The 26,554-nt window shown below is 41.8% G+C and overlaps 1 protein-coding gene across 4 annotated transcripts in view; it reads left to right on the forward strand.

Moving 5' to 3' along the window:
* EEA1 (early endosome antigen 1) overlaps window positions 1-26,554 on the forward strand; it is a 139,860-nt gene that overhangs the window by 58,853 nt on the left and 54,453 nt on the right. For all 4 annotated transcript variants that reach the window (XR_010921993.1, XM_067559831.1, XM_067559829.1 and 1 more), the window contains 3 exons: window positions 1,472-1,588; window positions 18,696-19,034; window positions 25,667-25,816. Coding sequence is in view for 3 of the 4 variants with exons in the window: in XM_067559831.1 (XP_067415932.1) it covers window positions 1,472-1,588; window positions 18,696-19,034; window positions 25,667-25,816 (606 nt within the window). In the remaining variant the exon portion in view is untranslated. The remainder of the gene's footprint in view (window positions 1-1,471; window positions 1,589-18,695; window positions 19,035-25,666; window positions 25,817-26,554) is intronic.

Consider the following 26,554-nt stretch of genomic DNA (forward strand, 5'->3'; position numbering starts at 1 on the left):
TTAATAGCAACATATGTTCTTGCAATGAATGTGTTTATACATTCTCTCTGCTCTTCCCAGAAATGTATTCTTTTTTATGAACAAGACAAAGTAAGTAATTTGTCTTTAATTATGGGCTACTGCTTCTGTCTGGTACCTTTTGTTACATGCACAAAATAGTGTAAACTTTCATGGGACGTGCTATTCTTTTTCTAAAAAAGGAAATGATCACATTATCGCCTGCACTTGTGACCAGAAATCTGTGGCTAAAATAATTTAGGGGAAGGAAAAGCAGTTATAACAAATAATGACATTTGTACACTATGTATTTCAAAGGGAACCCCAAGTGCCTTTTATTTTTCTCATTCATCTTTAAAATGCAGAAAGCTGATGTTTCTCAGTATCTTCCTTGGTTGTGGAAAGATTGAAACAAAGAGTAAAAGCAAGTGACTTGGACTTGTTATCCATTGGATGGTTTGCTTCAGACACTTCTTAATTAGGAAGCTCAGTAGTCACTTGCACTGTATTAAAAGCAGTTACCTTTGTCTTCCATATTAAGGACCAGATCATGCTCCCTAAATCCATGCATGGAGGGGATCCTCCGCACATTTATCTCTTTCCTTCCACATCACCTTGTTCCCTCCCTCACCCTGTCTTCCCCCCCCTCACCATTTCCTGTATGCCGTGCCGAGGGGTCTCTGCAGTCTGGGATCTCTGCCAGGGGAGGAGATGGGGCAGGGTGATACACCTTGTGCATCCGTCTCACAGAAATTAGCCCTTAAATATGACAGCCTAGGGTAGCCATTGCTATCTATCAAAGGTACTTATGCCCTCATCATTGTAGTGTCTGAACACCTCACAGTCATGAATGTAGTTATTCATACACCACTCCTGTGAGGTAGAGAAGTGCTGTTATCTCCACTTTACAGATGGAGAAGTGAGATATAGGGTAGATTAAGTGACTTACCCAAGCTCACACAGGAAGTTCATGGCAGAGCTGGGAACTGAACCCTTAAGTCGCCTCTAGTGCCCTATCCATTAGACTGTCTTTCCTGGCTGGGTAGAGATCTTGGCAACGCAGCGGAAATGGCACCGAGGGATCCCAGTTCTACTGAGAGTCAGAGCCTTGGGAGATACAAGGCTTCCATGCAGATCCTTTGGCATCTGCCAGGTTCGAGGGTGGGCTCCTTGGTCTGTTCCACTGGAGAGGGGTGAATAACCATCTTCCTGATGGGATAATGTGAATGGATCTTAGCAAGGAATCCCCCCCTCCCCCCCCTCCCCCGGCCTCCCTGGTATTTCCATGGATAATGATGATCTGGGCCAAATTTGCACCTATAGTTCATGCTAATTAAAGACATATTCTGGTTTTCAAGCTGGTTTTTATTCCCCCTCCTCCTTCCCCTCCCCAGATCTCCTGTCTATATTTGGGCTATCAGTGCAAATGATTATTAATCATAACGGTTTGTTTTTTAATTTTTTTTAAATTAAGGTCACCATAAATCAGCTAAGAGCTGAGCTTGCAAAAGGCCCTCAAGAGGTTGCTGTGTATGTGCAGGAACAACAAAAACTTCAAAGTTCAGTTAATGAATTAGCACAGAAAAATCAGGTAAGAGTTTTATTGTTACTCACATTTGTAAAACCTATATTTATGTGAAAATATACAATCTGGCTCTTGTGTCACAAACTGCATTTCAGAGTGTTAGCTGAAGATTTTAACAAAATACATCAGTGTGGCATCAAAAGTTAAATGTTTCCTGATTGTTCACTATCCTGCTTAGCCTGAGCAGGGTAATAAATGTACAATAATACATTTGAAGGATTTTGTCTTACATTATAACTTTAAAAGATCATCCGGTCCATTACAGTTATAATACAATTGCAATTTTCTAATAACTGCAGTTTATACTGTGTGTGCGAACACGTGCATGTGTGGTATTGCCAACCCACGCATTCAAAAATCATTATTCAGTCCCCAAAATATTATGAGATTGAAAATAATGAAATTTAAAAGGAAAGTATGTATTCTTGGGGGTTCTTTTTTGTGCCTTCTGATTCCTGAGCCTTTAGGTCAATTTGGGTCACATTTTGAGGCTTTTCACAACCGTGAAGGCTAGAAACTTATTTATTTATTTGTTATAATAAAAACTGAGATTCTCACCTCCAAGAGCTGGGCTTTAAGAAAAACATTAAATATTGCAAGATGTGTGATAACATCATGAATTGGCATCATTGCATATGTAAATATAAATTAATACATACACATATTTCCTAAGGTAAAAGTGGAGAAAAATAGTAAAAGGAGACAGAAGAGAAAGAGGAAACAGGAAAACAAAACAGAGAACATTTCCTACAATTTTCTGGTTGTTTCCCCATTATAACATATGTTTGTGTACATATAAAACATTTGAATGTATTTGTTATATACGATTATAATTTGTTATGTATGCATTGTGTGTGTGTGTGTGTGTGTATATATGTAGTAGCAGCCTCAGTAGTGAAAAAAAATTCTCATCTGCTGGAATTATTAATAATATTTGAAATTATTCATATTAATGTGGGAAAACCACCAAACTCTAATTTAACAATAAATTCCTTTATTAAATCTAAAGGCCAAATGGTATTTATAAAATTGGTCTAAACATGCCTAAAAAGCCACAATAATAAGCAGTTTACTACATCCAAATAGTAACAAAACATTTATAAGCATTTGATCAAGATACTTACACAAGGGCTAAATCCAGGGGTGCTTACACCCATATTGGTTGGCTACAGTGTGGTCAGGCTGGTATTAGCAATGAAACCTTTAAGAGTTTACTTTTTTATACTCTTCAACAAACAAGTGCTGTTGTTGCCAATTACTGACTTCAGCTAAAACCATTTTGAGACAGTTCACCCTTATTTCCAGTCTTTATTCAGATAAGATTTACAACTTCCTTTCTTCCTGAGGCCTTTCCTCCCCTTCTTTTTACTGCTTGACAGTTTTTCCATTGAACCTGGGTTCACATAGGCTTTAACACTGATGTGTGGGTTAGGAATGGCCATGCTGGCTTATTTTAAAACAGATTATTTTTGTCTTAATTTAAAATCATTTGCAGTCACCACTATTGGTCAGAGGCCTTTTTAAAGAAACTTTCCCTTAGATATTCTTTGAAAGACATTTTCCATACTTTATTCCTTCTGGCCTTATAACTTATTATTTTCAAGGTCTTCCTTCTACTTACTATGTTTGTATCTCTCTATGTGTATGTATTTCTGTCTATGAGTATATGTGTAGAGAACACTATATATGTGGTAGCCCTAGCAATGTGCTCAATTAACATGACTGTCTCACTGGCACTCTGCTCATTAATGCGTCTCATTTGGGCTTATTTCTGATTTTCCTCATCATTAAATAAATTTAAACAGCCATATTAATCTGCCAGATAAATAATTTTTTTCTTTCCTCAAGTTGTGGAATTTCCCCTCTAAAATTACAAGCAGTACTCCTGGAATGTAATATATTTAAAGCTCAATATGTTGCAATTCCACATAGCTGGAAATGGGAACATTATAGCACAGAAACAAGGAGAATCCCAGTTTCCCAATCGAGCCAGCATTTAATTCTAATTATGGAAGGTCTCAAGTTATCCAATTTCAAAGTCCCATTGATTTTAGATAAAATTCTTTTAGGTTACTTTTATAGGGTACTTTGTGGCTTACTCTGAAGCTTTCCTGTACAGTTGGACTCATGGCAAGTACATTGCTGGCTTTTCATTTATCACTTTAAAAAAAAGTCCTAGAAAAAGGCTTTTTAAAAAAAGTTTTTCTGTAACCTGTGTGGCATATACAAAAAACGTGGTGGGTTGGTAGGGTGTAATGTTTTCCTCAGGACATGTTTAGACTTTCTCATGAATGATGTGCCCATCTCAAATTCCTGCTAATAAACTCTTTATACCACACCACAACATTGTTTGTTCTGTTCATAGTTTGTACATTATTTTATCCAAGTGCTTATACTTTGCACATTACCATGATATCAGAACGCCTATGTATTAGTATAGTCACAACTCACATTTAGCCAATGTAGCCAATGAAACATTTCAGTGGGTCATTAAATGTCTCTGTTATTTTGAATGCTTACATACCTTTTTCTCATAAACTGCAGCCGGTACGAGTGAAGTAATTTATTCCCTCTCTGTGGAGGTGAAGCGTTTTGTCCATTGCTCTGCATTTATTTCACTATTGTAATGCTGCTCATATATGTCTTGTGAATAAATCCAAGGCCTGTTTACTGTATTTAGCATATCATTCAACACATGAAAGGCAGGATTTTCTTTTTTCTCTAAGTTCAGTTTTTTTAAATGTTACATATTTTCCTCCCTCACAGTTGTTTTTCTAATTTGGCATTGCCAAAACATATGAATAAAATCCCTCTGTTAAGCATAATGCTTCATTGTATTATCTACTATTCTGCCAAAACAAAACTGGGACAAACCAACATGGAAAATGTTCAGGTCAAGTTAGTCATAGTGATGTTAACTCTTCACTTGGAAGTTAAGCAGCTGGCTATGCAATATTCCTACCCTTACATTAACTTGGAGACAATAAAACAACGTGTAGGCTTCTACCCCAAAGTCTCCCACGTCATAACTCTGAATGCTACCTAACCATGTTTCCCTATACTGAAAACAGGACACTGGTAAGAGATGGTCAGTGCTCAGGGGTGTTTACTTACAGGATGCAAAAAAGATAAGGCAGTTTCATATATTTTACTTAAAAATCAATAGCTATTGGCATTGTTCCTTGTCTTGCTGTTCTTCAGGGTGTGAAGCTGCTTGATACTAATTGTATTTCTTTGATGATGCTATTTTTCTGAGGATTTGCTGGTCTTTCAGCAACTTGTCGTAGAATGCAGTACAGTCTAGAGAAAAGTTAATTTGCACATACAAGACAGCCTTCTTGGTGGAGACATTCAAACATGATTTTTTAGGAGATCACACATCATTTATAAATTAAAAGACATGTACAACAGGCCCTGTAGTACCAGGCAGATGCAGCACAAATTCTTCTTCAAGTGCTTCCTCATGTCCATTCCCAATTTAGGTGTGTGTGTGTGCGCCACATGCACCGGTGCCGGAAAACATTTTCCCCTAGTGGTACCCGTACAAGCTGGCTCTAGCGCCCCCTGCAGCGGCGCGCACATGTGCCTGCATATAGGCACCACCGGCTCCTTCTCCCTCTCAGTTCCTTCTTGCCACCAGTGATGGTGCTGGAACATCTCTTGCCTTTGCAAGTTCTCTAGCTAAGCCTAGTGGTTTATTCTTGGTTCTAGTGTACATAGTTTGTTGTTTAATTGTAGTTGGTACTAGTTGGTTAGTTGTTAGAGTCCTAGGGTCAGGGCATGCCCAGTTCCCCAGGATTTAAACCCTGTTCTTCATGTAAGAAGCCTGTGCCATGGAGTGACCCGCATTAGAGTTGCCTAAAATGTTTGGGGGAAGCGCATGTCCATGAGAGGTGCAAAATCTGTAAAAGTTTTCACACACAGACTAAGAAAGTCGGAGATATTTGTCTCAGGGCCATCCTGATGGAGTCGGCATGACGACCTTGGCATGCAGCGCACCTCTGGTGCCCTCTTCTTGCTCTCGGCACCAATCACCATCTCCGGTACCAAAAAGAGGCCGAAGAAGACTTTCATGGAGCAAGGTTGCTCTCCCATTGAGAAGGCAAAGGGGGACCAGGAGAGACCAGTGTCGGGCTGTCAATCCTCCTCGCCTCAGAAGGTCCCTTGCTGCTGCTTGCGTCGACCCCTGCACTGGGTCCTCCACCAACTCCGGGTAACTGTAGAGGTCCTCACTGCCTGGTGGTACTGTTGACTCCGGAGGCCTTCTAGGCTATGAAGGACCTTCTGGCGCTGCCCGTGCTGCTGACGCCAAGGGACGTCAGGCTGCCGCACCAAGACTTGGCACCGGTGGGTAACATATTGAGGGACAGATCTGCCTAACAGTCCCTGTCTTCGAGGCACTGTTCACCCGTGTGCAGACACTCCTTAGAGTCCAGACCACGCTATCTAAATCAGGACAGCATCAGACTGGGGTCCTGCCCCCGGTCTCCAGAGGACCAGAACAGAGCAGAACACTGCTATGTAACTGCAGATCGATGCAGGTCGCTGGATTCATGGCATGTTTCCCTGGCACCGCGACCCTGCTCGCCTAGCCCATATAAGATGCCGAAAGGCAAAAGCCCGTCCTGTCATGCCCATCTTTTGGGCTCTCCGTACTGCTTACCAGCACTGGTGCATCAGCGAGTGCATCAGTCGGCACCAACCTGGCCTTCGTATAGAGCCTTCTCCTTGGACAGTGAGAAGGTTGTTCATACCAGGCAAGCCCCAGCCCCGATGCCTGGTTTCCTGATGGTGCCACCAATGGGAGCGTGGCCACAGGGACAATGACTGGACCGTGGCCTTATTGGTGGGGATTGCCCTCATGGATGCCACAATCTGGTTTCATGAGAGCGCATTGGCACTGTGCTCCTCCATCCCCCAGAGTTTGGCACTGCACCTGGACTCAGTCTCTGACTGGGACGGTTCACGCGCTTTGGGCCCGGGGGGAACCACCACACCCAGAATGGAGGCCCCTCCCACAGCTCAGGTGCTGGCCTCATACTCATTGTCATCGTACGAGGTGGGCGCGGAACCCTTGGCTGTGGTGCCGATGGATGACTTCAAGGTGCACCAAGACCTATTGAAAATGTTTGCCTCTAACTTGGGCCTCAAGATAGAGGAGCTGGATGAGCCGGTTGACAAGCTCTTTGGAATACTGGCCTCAGCAGCTCCTAGTAGAGAGGCTCTCCCAGTCTATGAGGGGGTTGTTAAACTGGCTAATGCCCTGTGACAAACCTTGGCCTCTCTGCCCCCCACCTCTAAGAGGGCAGAGGGGAAATGTTATGTGCCGGCTAAGGGGTTTGAATATCTTTACACCCACCCTGCACCAGGATCCCTGGTGGTCACAGCCGCCAACGAAAGGGACAGCCACTCGGGAAAGTCAGCTCGACCCCTAAGCACAAAGATGCAAAGAGACTCGACTTATTTGGTTGAAAAATATATTTCGCGGCTAGCCTGCAGCTACGGGTAGCGAACCAATAGGTGCTGCTAGGTAGATACCACTTCAGTATCTGGCAGTTGCTGGACAAGTTCGCGGACTTGTCCCCCTTCTCCAAGCAGGAGTTTGAGGCCATCTTAGAAGAGGGGCGATCAGTGGCCAGGGCATCCCTGCAAGCAGCCTCCGACACAGCGGACTCTGCAGCCAGGATGATGATATCATATTGATGAGACCTTTGCATCACTCACGACATTCATCCGACAACACTGGTTTGGGATGCTGCTGAAGCTGGCAGGGCCCAGGCAATGGTCCCTGCCGTTGCGACCAAACTTCCTGTCCAAGGACCACGGTCGCCTGCTCCACCCGGATCTGGCCTCCTTACACCTGACGGTGTGGATACTTCATGGCTGAGTCAGGAGAAGCAGGCTTGCTCATCCCAGGTTCAGTGTGCCCTTGGAAAGCAGGAAGCCGTTGACCAGATCGGCCTATAGAGCTATGTGGAAGCGCTTCACCTGCTGGGCGACTGAGCACGGCATTTCCTTGATGGAAGCATCAATTCCAATAATTTTGGAGTATCTACTCTGTTTGAAAAAAGGGAGGTCGGCCTTCTCATCCATCAAGGTCCATGGAACAGCCATCTCTGCCTTCCACCCCATGGTGGAAGGTAGAACAGTCTTTTTGCATGAAATGACAGCCAGGTTCCTTAAGGGATTAGAACGGCTTTTCCGGCCAATAAGGGCGCCTTCTCCTCAGTGGGACTTGAACTTGGTCCTCTCCAGACTCACTGGGCCCCTCTTCAAACCCATGGCTTTGTGCTCCTTTACATACCTGTCCTGGAGGGTGGCCTTCTTGGTGACTATTATGACTGGCAGGCGAGTTTAACATCAGAGCCACCCTACACAATGTTTTATAAAACAAACTCCAACTACACCCGCACCTGGCCTTTTTGCCTTAGGTAGTCTCTCATTTTCACCTTAACCAGGATATTTTCTTACCAGTCTTTTGTCCCAACCCTCACAGCTCCAATGAAGAGAGGCGTCTACACTCTCTCTCGTGATGTGAGACAGGCCCTGGCGTTTTACATTGAGAGAACCAAGCCTTTTCACCGCTCAATGCAACTCTTCGTGGCGGTTGCAGATGGGATGAGAGGGCTGCCAGGTTCTTCACAGCAGATCTCAAAGTGGATCACAGCCTGCATCCGAGCCTGCTATGAGCAAACTGGAGTTGCACCTCCGGTGTCCTTGGCAGCCCACTCAATGAGAGCACAGGCATCATCTATGGCCTTCCAAGCACATGTCCCCATACTGGGCATGTGCAGGGCAGCTACCTCCGGATTGTACGGATTTCACTAGGGGAAAAAGTTTTCCGGCACCAGTGCATATGGCACTCACACACACACCTAAATTGGGACTGGACATGAGCAACACAACTCGAAGAACAACAGTTACAAGGTAGTAACCGTTCTTTCCACAGCGTTGACTAGATCTGTGTATTGTACTGCATTATGGTCTATCTCTCAAAATCTTCTGCCACCTTTCAGCGATGGGTGTTCTCTGATGGTTGCAGTCTGAAACACAGCTGGATTTTTGCACTAGACCACTCATGAAAGAGACGATTCTCATCCAACATATTTAAGGTGGGAATTCTGGTGTGGCATGCAGCGAGGCTGTCTTGAATTTGCTCCTGCTGTAGCATATTCCTCAGCAGAGCCACTCAAACGTTTCAGTGCACTCAAAGGCAGATCTCCAGTGGTCATAAGTAGGACAAGCATGTTGTGTAAAAATAGTTGACTGCATCATAAAACTCCTTTTCTTTCATTTGCCTGCACTCAACAAGAGTTTGCAATAAGTTCTTCACTTCTGTTGTGACAAATCTTTCTCCAAACCTCTCTGATAAATTAACGTGTAGGAAATGTATTTGCAGTGCACCTTCTGTCACCGACAAATCATTTTCTTTATCATCTCTGTTATGTTTTGGAACATGGCAGTTTGTTTGTTGGCAAAGAGAAGCCACAATTGAGTGGCAGGATCATCAGAGAGCTTCTTTAGCAGTGTAGGGCATTTATCTTGAGAAAGAAAATACGCTTTAAGCCCGTCGAAAATCAACAAAATCCTGTGTGTTGCGGTCACAGTGAGAGGAATCGTGTGCTGCCGTGCTCTAGTAATTTGGTATACGCTATTTTGACAAATCTACAGAAGTCAGCTCTTCAACACACACCATGTAGATATGAAAGTATTTGTAAATCTTTACAACGAAGCTCTACATATCTAAAGGAGGCCAGTTGACTGCAGTTTGGAGGCAGTTATGCACAATATGTGCACCACATCCAAACCAAAGATCTGCTTTCCTAAGTTAGCCTGGAGCTTTCACCACAAATTGTTTTTTCTGCAACGTATGGCACCCCCATAGTTATCATTGATGTTGTCTGCAGAAATTCCAGCAATCTTGTCACTAAGAGAATACTTCTCAATCACTTGCTCGATGAATGCACACTGCAAATCTGATGTTTCAGATAGAGATGAAAATTAAGTAATTTTTTTGCCAACTTCTCTCAGTGAGAGAAAATACCGTATAAGAACAGGAAATAGTTTTTGCTTCTTTTTGTTTGATGCATCCACATTAAGCGTAATAAAGGAATACTTGTCCACCTCAAGTTGCACTACTTCAATGGAGATAGGGGCTAAGATGTTGCAAATGATTGCCTCAGATTTTCTGCAAGCAGATGAAAATTTAGGTTATTACAGTTTTTCTAATTAATTGTGCTGTACAGTCATTAGACTGGAAACTGTGTCTGTACTGCACTGAGCAATAAGCAAACACTCCCTCACTGGCAAAAACTTTTTCAGCTTCTACGTCTTGCCTCGGGAAAAATCACAGAACACTTAGTGTTGAACACTTATTTTTATCAGCATCTCTGTTTCTTTCTTTGAAGGTGCTGGGTAATGTCATTTTGGCTGCCATGGGCAATGGAGAAATGTGCTCCACATGTCTCGCATACAATTTTGCTGTTGTCCAATGTTGAAGTGGTTTTTTTTTTTAAACTTGAACTGTTTTTGGAGGTCTTCATTAAAATTACACAGATGTTTCCGAGACATTTTTATAGCAAAAAAAGACCACACAAACTACTGACTAAGGACACTATGCACAAGCCCCACCACCACAAAAGGATCAAAAGCATCACCTGGCAACACCATGTGATGATTGATGGTGGCAGCACTTCCTTCATAGCTTGGCAATGGAGAGCGTCCATGCTTGCTGGGGTGCCTAGCTCTGAAGACAGCGCCTTCTACTAGCAGCAGTGCAGAAAGAAGGGTAGCCTGGTGGTATTGCCGCCCTTACTTCTCTGCTCAGCCTTGCAGCTGGCTAAATCTCAAGAACTGAGGAGGACATGACGTATGAACCCCTATTGCTCCCGTGGAGGTGGCCTTTTCAGCGTTGTCAGGGAATGGCTTGCTATTCTGTGTGCTGCACCTCTTCGGTGGGTAAACAGGGGTCGCTCTCAGAGGAATTCAGCCTGCACTCCACTACTGCTTAGCCTGCTCTGTGTTCTTGTAAATGAGATGGGGGACAAGTTTGCTACTAGCAGCAAAGGGAAGGAGGAAACCCAAGGAGTGTAAAGGGAATGTAAAGGAAACCCTCTGGCGCTACTGATGTCTCTCTGTCCTGTGTTAACAGAGGTGCCTTGCTCCCAGGTGTGAAGAATTCCATTGCTAATACAGTGAGGCTCTACATGCATGGTTGCTGAGCCATCGGTGTCCCATGGCTTTATAGCTACTTTTGATTCACAAAGCAGCCGCTTACTGTGTACCTTACTCTAAGGATTCTGGTCAGCGCTTGGGCGGCTGAGGTGATGGGCTATAGCTAGGCAGGTTGGAGGTGCCTTGCCTCACTTTCCCAGTCAGTGGCAGTAGAAGGGTTTTCCAATGGCTGCTCCCCATCCCCAGGCAATGTCAGCAGTACTATTGATGAACCTTGTAGAGGCATCTGCATTCAGCTTCAGGGCAGGGATGTGTATGGTGGGGAAAGAGGAGATGAGGAATGAAATAAAGGCTCTCACAGCCACATTCAACCCTCAATTTCAGTGCTGTTTCTCTCATATCCTTATTCTGTACAGAAAGATGGTGACTATGGCAGACCTTGGTCTCCTCTATTCTGCCATCACAGGGCTTTCCACGGACACAGTTATGTGGACACATGCCAGGGGCTGCTGCCTGGGGGGACAGCTCTTAAGGTAGCCTACCAGCAGCAGTGTAGATTATTTCTCCGCTGCTGCCGGCATGCAGCGCTGCCTGCACAGGTCAGGGACAAATGCCCAGTCTTGGCGAAAAAGTAGGGACAGCTGGGACAGAGCTGAAAAAGGGGGGGAATGTACCTATTGACCTGTGCTGCCCAGATGCTTTTCTTGGTTACGTACTCCCACAATGTTTGTCCGTGTGTCCGTATGTGGAGATAAGCAAGACCAAATTTGGCATTCAGTTGTGATGGAACACTTCCTTAGAAGGATGAATCATATAGTTCTTGGTGTGTTGCTGGCAGAGTAGTTATAATATTTAGCACATGGCCCAAACAGTGTGTCAGGAAAGGACATATGTTAATATTTAGGAAAATAGAGCATAAAATATCGGGGAAGGGGGCAGGGACTGAGACCAAACACTATAGTTTCGTGTAGTTTAATGTAAAAATAACATTTGCCAAGGAATACAGTAAGATGCAGTTTAAAATATCTTTACATTTTGCTTGTGATAGAATGATTGTTGGCTCTTACGATCTGAGGCAGAACAATGATAGATAGTGAGAGTTAGCACATTATTCCATGTCTCTCAAAATCAGCAGAGTTCAATCGTATATAAAAATGCACCAAAACTGATCTGAAGTACTCACCACAATACATTTAATTCCCTATATTTAATGGAATGGCAGCAGATTGATAAATAAGATGACAAAGCTGTAGTCAAAATAGGAAGATAAATCAGAAATTAAGGGAAAAGTCCTCACTGGTGTCAAATTCATGCTCAGTGCAGTTGAGGAGATGGTGTGGGAAGGGTGGCTCCAAGCCATCTTTTTACTCCCTGAGTCCTGGGGCTGTCAGAGCTGAAATGACCCCCAAAGTGACTTATAGCAGCCTAAGACTGCTCTCAGTTCTCCACAGCATCTGAAGTAGTCTCCTAAAACCATACTGCCAGCCAAGTATTGGCTAGAGTACTGTGCTCCTTGGCTGTGCCCCTGACTTGCTCTCACTCCAGTAAACCCTATATTGGGGGGGAGAGAGGGTGGGGTGGGCACATGGGATCATCAGCTGCCCCTATAGGGCAGCTTTCCAGATACCTTTTACTATCCTACATTGAAGATCTGGCCCTAGAACTAGAAAAGTTATGAAGAGCTTCTTAAATAATGGGAAAACATCACTTGTAATTTCCTTGTAAACATGTACTCTTGGAAAAGATGTAAAACAGATAGATATTAATGCAGGTTGAATATATTGCGTTTTAGTTTGTATGTTCATTAAGATTCCAGCATAGCCCAGGACAATCTCTGTGTATGCATCCAAATGTTGAGATCATGTAAAGTCCAATTTAGAAGAATGTTATTCTTACAGTGATATCTTCCAGCAACAGCATTGCAATGAGCAGGTGATGAATACATAAGTGCAGGCCTCCGCATTTGAGAGGAATCTACTTCCTCTAATTTTTAAAATAAAACAACGAACTTTGAGAATAGTAGGAACTAATGAGGAAGGACACAGACATCTGGAATTTCGGCCAAGAGGCTGCAACTCTATTAATCCTATAACTGAATAATTTATCTGGGCAACCTGTCTTGACCACAGTGAAGAATGAGGCAAAGCAGCGAGCTCTATGCTTGTCACATGGCTTCTCCCCCTCTTTTCGTAGCTCAAATCCAGAGCATCACAGTTCCAGGGATCAAATTGCTTGTCTAAAACCAAAGCCCCTTAGAGCCTGCATTACCCCCAAGACCTATAATGGCCTACTACCCAGAACAACCTAATGCTAAGAAAACCACTGAGCCTCTTGGAATGGCTCAGGCTTCCCTGCAAATCTAGCCCCTTTTCCTAAGAAAGGTGTGTTGATGCAAAAAGGGCTTCATCCAAAACCACCCCACTCTGGAGGGTTGAGATAACCAGCCTCTTATCATTGTAGTCAGCATGTTTTTCTTTCTTCCCTGCTTAATCAATATCACTACAGAACATATATTTCACTCATTTCTTGTATATACCCAACAATGTACTAGAAAGGATCAACTCAGTGTTTTCTGTGCAATGGTCATGTATCCCATACCTAGTTCCAATCCTTTTTCTCTGGTCTGAGGGTTCCTCATCATGTGCCTGACCTCTTACGGGAGGAATTGCTTTCAGATCTGTCATTGATTTAGGCTAATCACTTGTGCTTACTGATACCCAATAGAGTCCTGATCACATAGGCTGTGTGTTTCCAACTGGAAGGAAAACTCCAAAAGAAATTTAACTTGTAACAAGTTACTAACGTTAAGGCTGTGCTAAGCTCTTATACAACACATTGATGCTAGATGTTACCAAAGCCTATTTTTATACAGGTGCATGACAAAGTCAGAATTTTCTGTAATATTTGTATGAATCTTAGGCATGCCTCATTTTCCCTCTGTATGTTGCATTGCTGTCAAGTGGGTGCAAAAGAGTTAACACGGCTTGTGGAATAGTGCAGGAGACGGGAATGAATAGAGTCATGAAATAATAGAGTCATTAAATTCATCTTTAATTAACTGGTTCATACTGAGTCAAATCAGCAGAGAGTGCAGTTAGACAAAGAGCCGCCCCAGTGACTGAACAAGCAGCACCTAACAGCAGGAAACCCCAGCAGGTGGGACTTGGGAATGGAGCAGGAGGACAAGATGTCAGGTGACTGGAAGAAGGGCAGCCCTTTTGGTGGGGCCCAGAAGCCTGGACCAGGAGAAAAAGGTGAGGGGAGGAAAAATGGAGGGAAAGAGAGCCAGAGATGGGGGCCATTATAGCTTGGCTGGCCCATCCAGACACTGGTTTGACCACAGTGGGATATAACTTAACTTCTGCTTCTCCTTGCTAACCGTGAGGTCAGATGGAGAGAGACACAGTGCTTGAACAATGAGGTATGCTGCAGCTGCACTGGGGCTCTGGCTAACCAGAATGGACTTGGCATATGGTTTAACCTTCTTTTCTCTGTGCTAACCTAAGGATTTCCAGTTTCTGTGTGCCAGGTGACTAATAAATGGTTACTTTGTATTGAAAAGGCTGCCTGTGTCGCTGTAAACGTTCACGGAGAGCATTGTGGTCTGAAGGGCTATGGTACGAGCCTCCCACAGAAGATTGGCTTGGCTGGATATGCTGCAGGAAGCCACGGAGAGAAACGGGACACTGGTGCCAAAGGCCCAGTCTTGGAGCCCATGGGTCTGCTCTGGGGAACTGTGTGGGTCCTTGAGGCGTGACAAACAAAAGGGGTCACCAGGAGAGTGGTGACAGGATGGGGCATAGACCTGACTGTGTCAAGGCGTGAATACACAAATTAGGTATTGTAAAGTATAATGGAGAGAGGGCACAACTTATAAAAGAGGAAACCTGAAACACCATCGTAAAGCTTCCAATACTTACTCTAGCTCCCTGAGTGTGAGTCATCCAGGCTATTACAATGAAATAAAATGTAATCAATAAGGCAGCATTTCTCAAAGTGTGAGCTAGCGTGGGGATCTGAAGAATTAAGTGCAATGTTCAGACAGGACTGTCAGTTGTTCTCCAGAGCCTCAGCTTTAATTTAAAATAAAATCTGTGCGATCATGAAGAAAATTTTGAGAGTTACTGAAGTGTAAACGATACAGCGTTATCTGCATGAGTTTGCCGCGAGCCTGAAATGATAGCGTTGAGGTAGGCACTGCCCCGTTCACTTAAATGGTGCTGTCTAATGCCTTGTCTATACAGACGACGGTGTTTAGGGTATATGTAGCTACACGTTGCAGTGAAAAGCAGGCTGCGTCCCTCTTGCAAGGTGTAACTACATGCATCAGTGAAAGGCTCTGGCAGAGGAGAGGCAGTGAGGTAAGTCTGGCATCGGGGAACTGCCAGAGCCTTTCCCCACTGCCAGAGCTTTTCCATGCTGCCTTCCGTCTGTGAGAGCCTTTCCTACTGCCGGAGATCTTCCCTGCTGGGGAACTGCTCCTGCAGTGGGGAGGCAGCAGGACACTACAGTGCTAAAAATAGCAGTGTAGACAGAGGTGCTGCTTGGGCCTGTAGTGAGCTGTGTAGAGTACACTCCAAAACCTTAGGGAATATCTTTACTCTATTCACCTAAGTAGTGCCTCACCATCTACACTGTTCTTTATACCCGTGCTTGGGGGGGCATACAGTATATGTACTCTGCACACTGCTGTAAGTTTAGACATAACCTCAGGTGCAAGTCATAATATTTCAAATAAACTAATTGTTAACTATTTCACTGTTCATCACAGCGTGGAAGCGGTGAGAGGAGGTATCATATTAAGCAGATGTACACAATCTACTCTGAGTGACTGCTCATTTTGGCTAGGTGTTAGAATGTCTGGAGCGTTGAAGGGGGCATGGTTTGTTTAATTTTTCTGAAGGGAAACTGAGAAAAAGTTTGGGAAACACTGCAATAAAACCATTATAAATGCCACTTTATTATGTAGAAACAATATCTAATATCCTGGGACCAGCACAGCTACAACACCACTGCACACTTTATTATGTGCATTCCCTACTGTTAATTCAAAATTAAACTATGCCAGGGATTTCTCTTTCACATTCTGTCATTCATCTTTAAGGTGCATGAAAATGTTCAGTGTCTCATTAGTTCTTTGAAGCACTTCTACATTGATTCAAGTAAAATAAATACCTTTTAGTGGTTACAAAGGTATTGTGATCATCTATGTATGAAACTGCTGTAATGTTGTTATAAATGTGCAAATTAAAAATCAAGTTATGAAAAAGGTGATGTGCTGTGTTGGTGATCCTGTGCTGGACCTGTTTTACTGGTGTTAATAAGGCTAGGTAGAGTGTTTGTTTCTGTAACGATTAAAAAGTACTAATTCATACCGTAAACTTGGGGTGAAATTCTGGTGCCATTGAAGTCAGTGGGAGTTTTACCACTGACTTCATTGGGAGCCAGGATTCTAGTTGTATAACCTTCAAAACAGACATTCTGTATTATTTGTTTATTATTATATGTTGTGTATATATAATGCATTATAATATAATCATGTAACTAAAATGCTTTTTTTCTAGAAATGTTGTGGGAAAAGTAACTAATGTTATTGCCCAGCTAGAATTCACATTCAAACTTCAGCCTAGAGCAAATTTTCTTGGCCAAGTTGTAAGCCTTAAAAAGCATATTTTATAATGGAAACTCAGTGAGGACTATAATTATATTTGTTCTAATGTGAGTTGTTACTGAAGTGCCATTTGCCAGACTGCAACATAACTTAAAAACTGGTGTACTGAGGAATAACTCCTCTCCCCCCGCAACTTATTAAAAAGCAAGTAAACTAGTGTACAAATATTTTTTTTACCCTTTTAAATTTAATCAAATTTAACAGCTGGTAAACTCTGTGCCCTCAAAATTAGTCTTGAATAGTGTTTTAATTTTCTGTGAAACTAACCAAAGCAAAATAAATCTGAGATTGATGCTTGGATGCTATGAAGGAAGTGTGCTTTAAAAATGCCCAACATAACTAGAATTACAGCTCTTTCTGTGTCTTCTCTTAAACCTATATATTCCTGAAATTGCAGAACATAAACCACCATCTGATGTTTTCAACATAAACTTGTGAGTGCTATCATTTTTCAAGCCGCCAGCCAGCTGAATTCTTAGAAATGTTTTATTTAAAGAGGAGCTGAAAAACAGAGTATCCAGTTAAACTCTGGGGAGAACATTGGTAGCTAAGAGAGGAACACAAAGATGTTACACTGGGACAGGAAGTTAAGAATTCAGTTACATCTATGTAGGGATTTTAGTGAGGCAGAATGAATTTCCTGAGCTGGAATTTTATTATGATACCGAGGAAGACAGCCAATAAATTTTAAAAAGTGCCATTGGCTATTTAAGGACAATGGTTAAGATGGCATCACCAGCAGGAAAATGGCCTGTGTTGCTGAGGCATTGATCAATACTGATTCAGAGGCAAGAGTGCCATGGATTTGAATGATTAACGTTATTTACACCACTTTACTCAGCAACTTGAATTGTTCCATCCAATTCCTGCCAAAACTTGGTTCTGCTTATATCATAAGACTTGATAATCCAAAATTCTAATTAAAACCAATGTAAAAAGACTGCATATCCTCTGTAAATATTTTTCAAACTTCATCTTAATCTGTGGATTCCACAGTAAAGCCTTGCTGCCTACAAAATTAATTTTGCTGAAGTGTGGTGAGAAAAATTTGAGACTCTAGAGCTCTTCTTCACTAAAAGGCCAATCTAAATATGTTCACATTAAAAACAAACAACCCTCCTGAGCTGACTTGTCTGCAGAGTTTTATTTTCCAACAGAAAAGTCTGGCTCCAAGAAGTAGGGCCATATCTACACTAGAGAGCTTACAGTGGCACAGCTGTACCAATGCAGCTGCGCCACTCTCACATCTCTCGTGTAGCTGCTCTATGCTAATGGCAGAGAGCCCTCCCATCAACATTAACATCATCCCCAATGAGTGGCGGTAGCTATGACGGCAGATGCTCTCCTGCTGACATAGTGCTCTCCATGCTGGTGCTTCTGTCAGTGTAACTTATGTTGCTCAGGAATGTGTTGTTTCACACCCCTGAGCGACATAGGTTATACTGGCAAAAGTGAGAGTGTAGACATAGCCTCAGATGGCATATGCTATCAGAGCACTAACCTGTTAAAACAGGCTAAATTCTGAATTGTTATGAGTTTGGTGGTCTCATGCTGTTACCAATTTTTTACTGTCACAAACTATATTAATTTTGGCAGTCTCTGTTCAAGAGAGGTGCATAACATGAATACCTGGGGATGTTGAACTTCTCTTGAGGTGTGATAGGGCAAAGAGAGGAAACTTGTTGGAAAAGTGAGGGCCTGATGCCTTATACAGAAATACAGTGAGACATTGACTCACAAATTTAAGTGTACAGAGAAGTGCATGGAAGGTTGAGGTATCTCTGACATACAGATAATGTTTTGGCTCTCACAAAGCAGTTTGTCAAACACATGCATGGTCTTGCAGTAGCATAACAGCTCAGTTGCCTCAGTAAAACAAAGATGCAGAAACAGTGGCAACTGAGTCAGCTACCACAGCATGAAAAAAGGGCTTATGTAAGAGTAAAGGAAAAGTGTTAGTTTCAGTCGAGAAAGCAACTTTCTAAGCGTAGTTTAAATTATAGAGAGTGAGGGAGCCTGAAAACGATTTATAATTGAAATGGTATGATATATGGACTCTGGCATAGACGGGTATAATATGAAATAGAAATTAAAATGTAGAATTATTGACAGACCTATTTCATGTCTCCTTAACTCTATTTTGAAGATTCTTATTGTGAGAGAATTGTTCACTGTTCTAGATAGACTCTTGTGAGGAAATGTGAGTAATAACAGTTGATCAGATATAAGCAGAATTGTATTTTAATTTCCATTTAATTTCTGTTACAGAGTCTGACAGAAAAGCTGCTGAAGAAAGAACTTGATTACACCCAGTTAGAAGAAAGGCATTATGAGGAATCAGTGAGTAAAAAAAACATGCAGGCAAGCCTTCACCAAAAAGATCTGGACCTGGAGCAGCTTCGAGCAAGGCTATCTGCATCTGAAGTCTCACTGCAGAGGTTACAGACAGAACTGAGTGAGAAAGGGGAAGCAAGCCACAAACTTAAGGAAGAATTGTCGGAAATAGAGACAAAGTATCAGCATCTCAAGGCAGAGTTTAAACAGCTACAACAGCAGAGGGAGGAAAAAGAACAGCATAGCCTACAACTGCAAAGTGAGCTCAATCAGGTGCGGTTCCTTCCACGTCATTACTTTTTCAATCATTTTATTCTTCTTAATACCACACTTTTCTCCATATATTTATATACTTGTAATATAGAGTTCCTGTGTGTGCCTGTAATATATACATTTAAAATCTCCAGCTACTACAGTACTGTGTGTGTGTGGTGTGTGTGTGTGTGTCTTTCTTTAATGGAGGGGAAAAAAGCAAACATGCTGCTAAATGTGTATTTCCTGGCTGTTGGGTCAGGAACTACCCCAAGCCATGAGGACCCTGCTAGCGCACAGTTCCCTAATGCATGTTAATATATTCCCGTTTCAAACAGTACTAAATTAACATCCAATAAGGAACTTTTAGTATGCGCCTGCAGGGTCCACACGGGCCAATTAGTGTTAAAATTTACACCCCTGCTGATGTAGACTAAGGCACTGACTGGACAAGCCATGAAATTCAGAGAAATCAATAGTTTCCAAATTCATCATGCTTTTACCCATGAATAAATAACATGGGATCTTGAGGCATATCTGTGATATTCCTCTCCTCTCAGGGGTTCATAGTTAATTAACCATTGCATTGTGTTTGGACCCCACTCCCATTTTTTTGTAATGGTCACATTCATTTCCTGACTCTACGTGTGGAGTATTGACAACTGAAAATTCTACTTAGATTGTTGGGTTTTCTTGCCAGATAAGAGAGTGGTCAATCCTTCCTCGAGCGTCTAAAAGTTTTGCAAGACTGTAAATAACGAGCAATTAATATTATTTCTTCTGGCTCAGTAGAATATAGTAAGTTGTAATGGAATGAAGGTGTGCAAAAGACAGTTTTGGTTGGATATCGTGAAAAGTTTCCTAGTTGTAAAGATTGTTAGATTGTTTAAAAGAAGTTTTGAAAGCCACGTCGTTTGATTCCTTTAAGAATGTACTAAGCAGTGAATGTATTATAGAGAAGAACTCTGCATGAACCCCTAATAGTTTTTTCAATTTCTAATTTCTGATTCTTGTTGAGATTTGATATTGGAATGCATATAGTGAACAGTCCTGTAGTTCTTTCACATGCTAAATCCTGTGGAGTATAATGAGAGTTATTTATACAGAACTGTGGGATTGACCCACTGTTATTCAATGTTAGATGAAAGTTGTCTTTTGAGGTGCAGTTTTGATTGATCTTTGTTTTGTTGGGTGTGTCTGTGAGTGTAGTATATGAGATCAAAGAGATATTTGTATTTCAAGAATCATGCTCAGTCCTTCAACCTAAAATCTGTGGCTCATTCCAGCTTGATTTACTTTACTTTAGGCCTGTGCTTCTACAGCTTTCCCGTTTTCATAAAGTAATTTAAAATAAGTGTGTTGGCTTGATGCCCACCCAAAAGCCTGTAATAAATTACGTCTTAACCTATGCATGCATACTTTCTACTGGAATCTCCTGTGGCTTGGCGAGAATCCAAGTTTAATTAAAAAAAAAAAAAAAAAAAAAAGCAGCTGATGCTTGGAGATATGAGGTAGTTTGAAGTTTCATCCATATGCTTAGGAATCCTGATCGGTGACATTGCAGCCATCTTTCCAGACCACAAAGAATGCAAGTTCCGGAAGCACAACCAGTTGGCAGCGTTCAGCTGGAAACTGGTTTCTGACTAAGAGGGCATGCTCCAGCTCAGTAGGATTGGTGAAAGGATTTTCCATGGAAAAAACTTGGATTGCCTAGTACATTTCTAGGAAAGAAAGTGTAAATGACACAAATCCTCCAGTGATACTATCAGCAGGGTATTCAGTCCAGCCAAGAAAATCTGCCTGAAGAGAGATCAGTGAGATTCCCAGATTGTGTATTTAGACATAGTGGAAGGAGGACTTCAGGGTGGTGTGAGAGATTCTGTGTCTATTCATGATATAGTGACTGGTCACTCAGAGAAAGAGAGACTTGTCTTATTTTTTCCTGTTTCTTCTCTAATCTCTTGGTACAGTTCCCATATCTTTCATATTGTTCATTTAGCAGTCTTGGCTCATAGTTTTGAATATTGAAAATAGATTTATAGCTATCTTTTTGTTTCCCTTTTACCTGGGATTAGAGATTATCATTGCAAGGGTTTAGCCTACTAGGATACATCTACACTGCAGTTAGATACCTGCAGCTGGCCCATGCCAGCTGTCTGGGCTCTCAGCGCTTGGATTAAGGTGTGACATTCCCCTCCCTGCAATCTGGACTGGTGTGTAGCTGTGTCACCCCAATTCTTCACTACTGGGCCCTGACTTACTCCGCTTTGCTGTGTGAATGACCTACTCCTGGGTCAATCTGCAGCCAGGCTACCACCCCCCCGCCTGGATAGTTGCCAGTCCTTGATGTCACTTAGAAGATGGATTCTAGAGGAGAGCCACGAGACAAAGATGCCTCTTTCTTTTAAAAGATTTCCTCGACCCTCTGGCGTCAGGTGATCGGCCATGTCCGGCAATGGGCATGATTTCTTCCACTTGAGCCAAAGTGCTCAAAGGTGCTTAGCCAGTCCATTGTTCCTGTATGCATGCCTCTGCTGGATGTGGAAACACAGCTTTGTGTTCGTCTGCATCTATTCAAGCCATGTGGGAGACAAATTTGAGGGCATGACATAGCAGAGTTTCATATCCATACATATGTATGACATTGCAGGAAACATGCTACCATAACAATAATGTTCAGGATGTCATGAGCATTCCAAAAACACCTTACATGCCATACTTTGCATCAGACAATACACAGTTACACTGCAAGGGTGAACATGAAAGATGCACAAATCACACTATATGGGTGTACACGGGGTACAGCGTGTCACATAAGAGACTGTTTAACTGCAGTATAGGTGTTTGGGCTCAGGCAGGAGCCTGAGCTCTGGGACCCTCCCACCTCACAGGGTAACTTTTCTTTGCAGTGGCACACATTGATACCTTTAATTATTTTGAGGCACACCACCATGTAGTCTCCAAATGAACTCATGAATATTCATGAGCCAATCCAGAGCTCTTCAAGTAGTTTTTCAAAAAATTCCGTGGCACACTTGCTTAGGCCTGACTGCACACCAGTGTGCCTCCGCACCCCAGTTGGGAAACACTGTCCTAGACCCTGAGCTCCAGCCTGAGCCCGAATGTCTACATTGCAGAAAAACAGCCCCTTAGCCTGAGCCCTGCGAACCTGAGTCAGCTGGCATGGGTCAGCTGTGGGTTTTTAATTGCCGTGTAGACACACCCTTAGAGGTCCCTGTATTCAAATAACATAGTACCCTCCAAAATATAGACAGGTTATTAAGACTGTCTTTCCCCTAACTAACTTGTATAGACGTTATAAGGTGTTATGGGCAGCACAAACAAATAGATGTTGCTCTCTAGTGAAAACACTAATACTGTGTTGGAGTCAATTTTTACTAGAAGGACATTTGAGAAAAGGGGGAAAAAGTTATTGGTTTCTGCAGATAACAGTTAAGATTCAAAGTCTCAGAATATTTTTTTTTTCAAGTGTGAGCTTTTACCTCAGATGAAGCTGAAGTTGAGATGACTGGTGTGTTGAAAGCTTTAATATCCTATTGGTTCTAAAGTCAGAAGTGTTTCTTTTAACTTAAAATGAAATTAAAGTAAGGTAACATAATAAATAGTATTTAAAGTATTGAATTTTTGAAAGGTATCTTTACATGTATTGAATGAAATTATTATAAGAAACGGAATACAGCTCACACAGTTCAGTAGGGTTAATCATTTATTGGGGGCTGAAGGAAAATTTGTGGGTGATCTGTTTAAGGCCATTTCCATTGTTCCTAACATGTTACCACGTGATATTGTTCGTGATGACATAATGAATTGCCGTTTGCTGTTTGGCAAAACATGGATCAGACAGTAACCCACCTCACTCATTAGTGGAGAGAGTTCGTGTGCCCTCTCATATTAAAAAAAAATGGTCTCATACAGTTGTAGGCCCACATCCTGGAGAGTTCCATGCACTTTTGCAAAGTACTGGGCCCCTTCAACTGCCATTCTAGCCAGCAGTTGGAGACCTCAGAACATTACAGGGTTGTCCCTTAGTCTTCAACAGGAAATTCTTATCACTCGCAAACTTGCTGTCTTAAGTAACGTTAAGACGTCTGATACAGTAGTTTAAAAAAGTACAGTTTCTCTATTTTGTTTCCATTTTGCTTGATGGTGACTAGAAAAGGACTGTATCAGTTCAGTTGATGGTTGCACTTGTTTATGGAGCACCCAAAAGTGTGCTTTACAGAGAATATAAAAACATATAACTTGGTCCTGGCTCTGATCTTGTAATGAGTTGGGTGGACCTGTGTGTTTGCATGCAGCTCATTGCAGGATCAGGACTTAATGTTTTATGTGATGTGGTGAGTGAGAGTAACAAATAGTTGAGAGATGGGGGAGGAAAAAAAAGGGTTTTGTTAAAAAGATGATCCAGTTTTCCAGTTCTTGGTATGTGCACATCTCTGTGGATTGTTTAAATGTGTATCTGTACAATGCACATTTTTGAGGTGACATGGCAGAAATAGGTTTCACTGAGTTATTTGAATGAAGAGAGAGAGATGGTTCGGTTAGGCAAACAGGGATTAGAAGAATGTTCCATACATAGCTGTCAGCATGAGGAAGGCTCCAAGACAGTAATTGAGGGGTGGGGGCTGGACGGGTGCAGTGGGAGGGGAGAAAAGAAAGGAAAATATAACCCTCTTTCCCTAGCGAGTGTGATAGCTGCTGATAAATATTGTTTTTATCATGTAGTTTTGAGCCTGTTAGCCTACTTATTGGTCATACCTTTTTAACTCCAGAGATGATTTTTTCTTTATAGGTAAAATCAGTAATAATTATATTGTACTAGTTATGTTAATGTCTTGGACTATACAGCCCTACTAGCTTAAAGTTCATCGTGTATGCACACTGTGCCCCACCATTCCCCACAGAAGTCAATGGTTTAAGAGCTCTTGGCCCTATACTCTGTCTCTTGCTTCTATAGACTCATTTTTTGTGATATTAAACCAGAAATAGGTATTGTTCTTAATAATATATTACAGAAAAAATAAAATGCATATTGATCACATTTTACATTAAAGGAACATTTATAAATGGTTAATAGTGTTTTTTAAATAAATGGTTAGAGTACAATAGGTCAATAAGTTGCATATAACCACGGCTTGTAACCATCTATACCCCCTTCTTCTATCATATTTATAACCAGCTACAACACATGCTACTCATGTTTTCAACATACTTATAAAACCTATTAATTACTTATTGACCCTTTATACATTGTTTATAAACATGTGTGTAACAGAAAGTATGACCTTTATTTCTGTAACGTAAAATGTTGTATTTCTGCTGATTTGATTTTTTTTTTTTTTTTCTGGAGCGTTCTTCATACTTTGGTGTTTTCTCCCAGCATCAGTGTAGTAATGACATCCAATGGTTATGTTGTTACGGCTACCTTTCACAAGTTTGCTCAACTCGTGCATATTTTTAGAAGGAAATTACATTAACAATTTACCACAACTTCTCACCTCCAATCACATGCACAGATTACTAGTGTTACTATGGCACAAGTACCAATAGTACATAACATACAAGTGGAATGATTTTTAATTTACAGTGGTTAATAGTGTGGACTTATAAAGGAAAATAACTTAGCTCCAGATATTTTTATCCACTGATGTAAGTGCTCCAGTCAGGTGGAAGCAGTTTTTCTACTATAAGGTCTGACCCAGTCAATGTTTTGCACTGAAATACTTCTCTAATACTCTGTAGTTACCTGTTCCTCCTTCTGAATCCACCAAATGAAAGTTCATACGTGTACGTCTGTTGGTTGGGATTCAGTAGTGTGTAGGGGTGGGCAGGAGGTAACGAAAAAGCCTAAAATAACAGCTAGAGGTTTCAGAGAAAAGAAAAACTTGTTTGAATGGGTGTCTGTTTATAGCAAATAACTGTAAAAGAAACCCTCAGCTCCTTTAGCTGATGACAGAGTCCTTACTTTGTACTCTCCTGGGAAGTTTCCCATAATGCAGGAGAGGGGGGTTACAGGTCCTGTGGGAGGAGTTGGGAGTAAGCTACAAAAGAACATGTGATCACAGAATGCTCCTAAAGATCTAGCATATCTTATAGGGAGAGTCCATACAGCAGCCTCCCTTGTAGTGGAGGAATGCCATGCTGTCATAGTGAGCTGAAAACACAAGTCCCACTGGCCCAGGTAATGCAGAACACGATGGTACTGGAACCAGTGTAGCCTGTAAAAACACAGAGCACAGGCCACTGGAGAGCATGGGAATGCTGATTCACTCTGAGCTCTATGTAAGATATCAATCCAGCCATCATTATTTTACATGATAAATATTTTATGCATTTTTTGTGTGGGATGGAGTTGAATCCTGGCTCTGCTCTATCTAAGGCCATGTAGATCATATAGAGGGGATTCTGCAAAGGGATGAGGATGCTTCTGCATAGACTCACTTCCCACCTTCTGAATGTACCACCGCTTTTGAGCTTGTGCTCCTCAGGTTTAAGAGAATAATTCCCAAGATGTTTTAGTGGCACCAATCTTGCATGATTAAAAGCATGATGAAAGTTACTATATTATGTGGATAATGAATCTTAAATAGAGAGTAGTGGCTGGAAAACTGAGACCAGTATTTTTTTTCCAGTTGCACAGTAAGCTTTTGGAGACGGAACGCCTGCTAGGGGAAGCACATGGTCGACTTAAAGAACAGAGACAACTCTCTAGTGAAAAACTGATGGACAAGGAACAGCAGGTGGCTGATCTGCAGTTAAAACTCTCTCGGGCTGAAGAGCAGGTAGGAGTGATACACATGATCAAATTTCACCTTTGTTCTGTGGTGTTTTGTATATTCTACTTTCCACATCCTTCTCATGTTGTTGGTGTTTACAGAGTTTGTGTTCACCTGAGAGCTTTGATTAAGTTTGTTAAAACTTAATTTCGTTTTCTAAAAATCCTCATTAAAAAATCTGCTATTTTTCTTTTTGCAAAATAGTCTGACTGTTGCTTTTTTGTTTTTAGAAGGCTAAAGAATTATTTCTTTACTTAGTGCTTAAGGGTGCAAGGTGCTTTACAGATAAATAAAGGATGTGGCCCCTGTACTTGAGAACTTCGTGGCTCAGGGTCTGAGCATGTAAAGAGATCCACATGCACAGAACCTGATGCCACACATAGCAGAGTTTGTGTATGTGCATATATTTTTATGGGATCAGGCTCCAATTGAAATAACAGACATAACACGTGATTATAGTGAATAAATTGTGGGTGGAGGGAATTAGTGTCAGAAAACAGTGATTTTACTATGATATTAATAGACAAGTTCTTTGCAATAGGAGTACTACCTTAGTAACAAATATTTGTTGTTGAGCTGTTTATATTAACAATAGGTAGATTTGCCAAACATCTAATAGTGGTAAATTTTCCAAGTTTTACACTGCAATTTAGCAGACACCTCTAAACTGCAGTGTAAAACTTTGAAAATTTACCACTCTTAGACTTTAATGAGAGTCATACAGCCAACATGATGCAGTGCGTT

This window comes from Emydura macquarii, unplaced genomic scaffold, assembly GCF_026122565.2.
Source record: "Emydura macquarii macquarii isolate MOO-44397 ecotype Brisbane River unplaced genomic scaffold, CSIRO-AGI_Emac_v2 contig_2205, whole genome shotgun sequence".
Classification (NCBI taxonomy): Eukaryota; Metazoa; Chordata; order Testudines; family Chelidae; genus Emydura; species Emydura macquarii.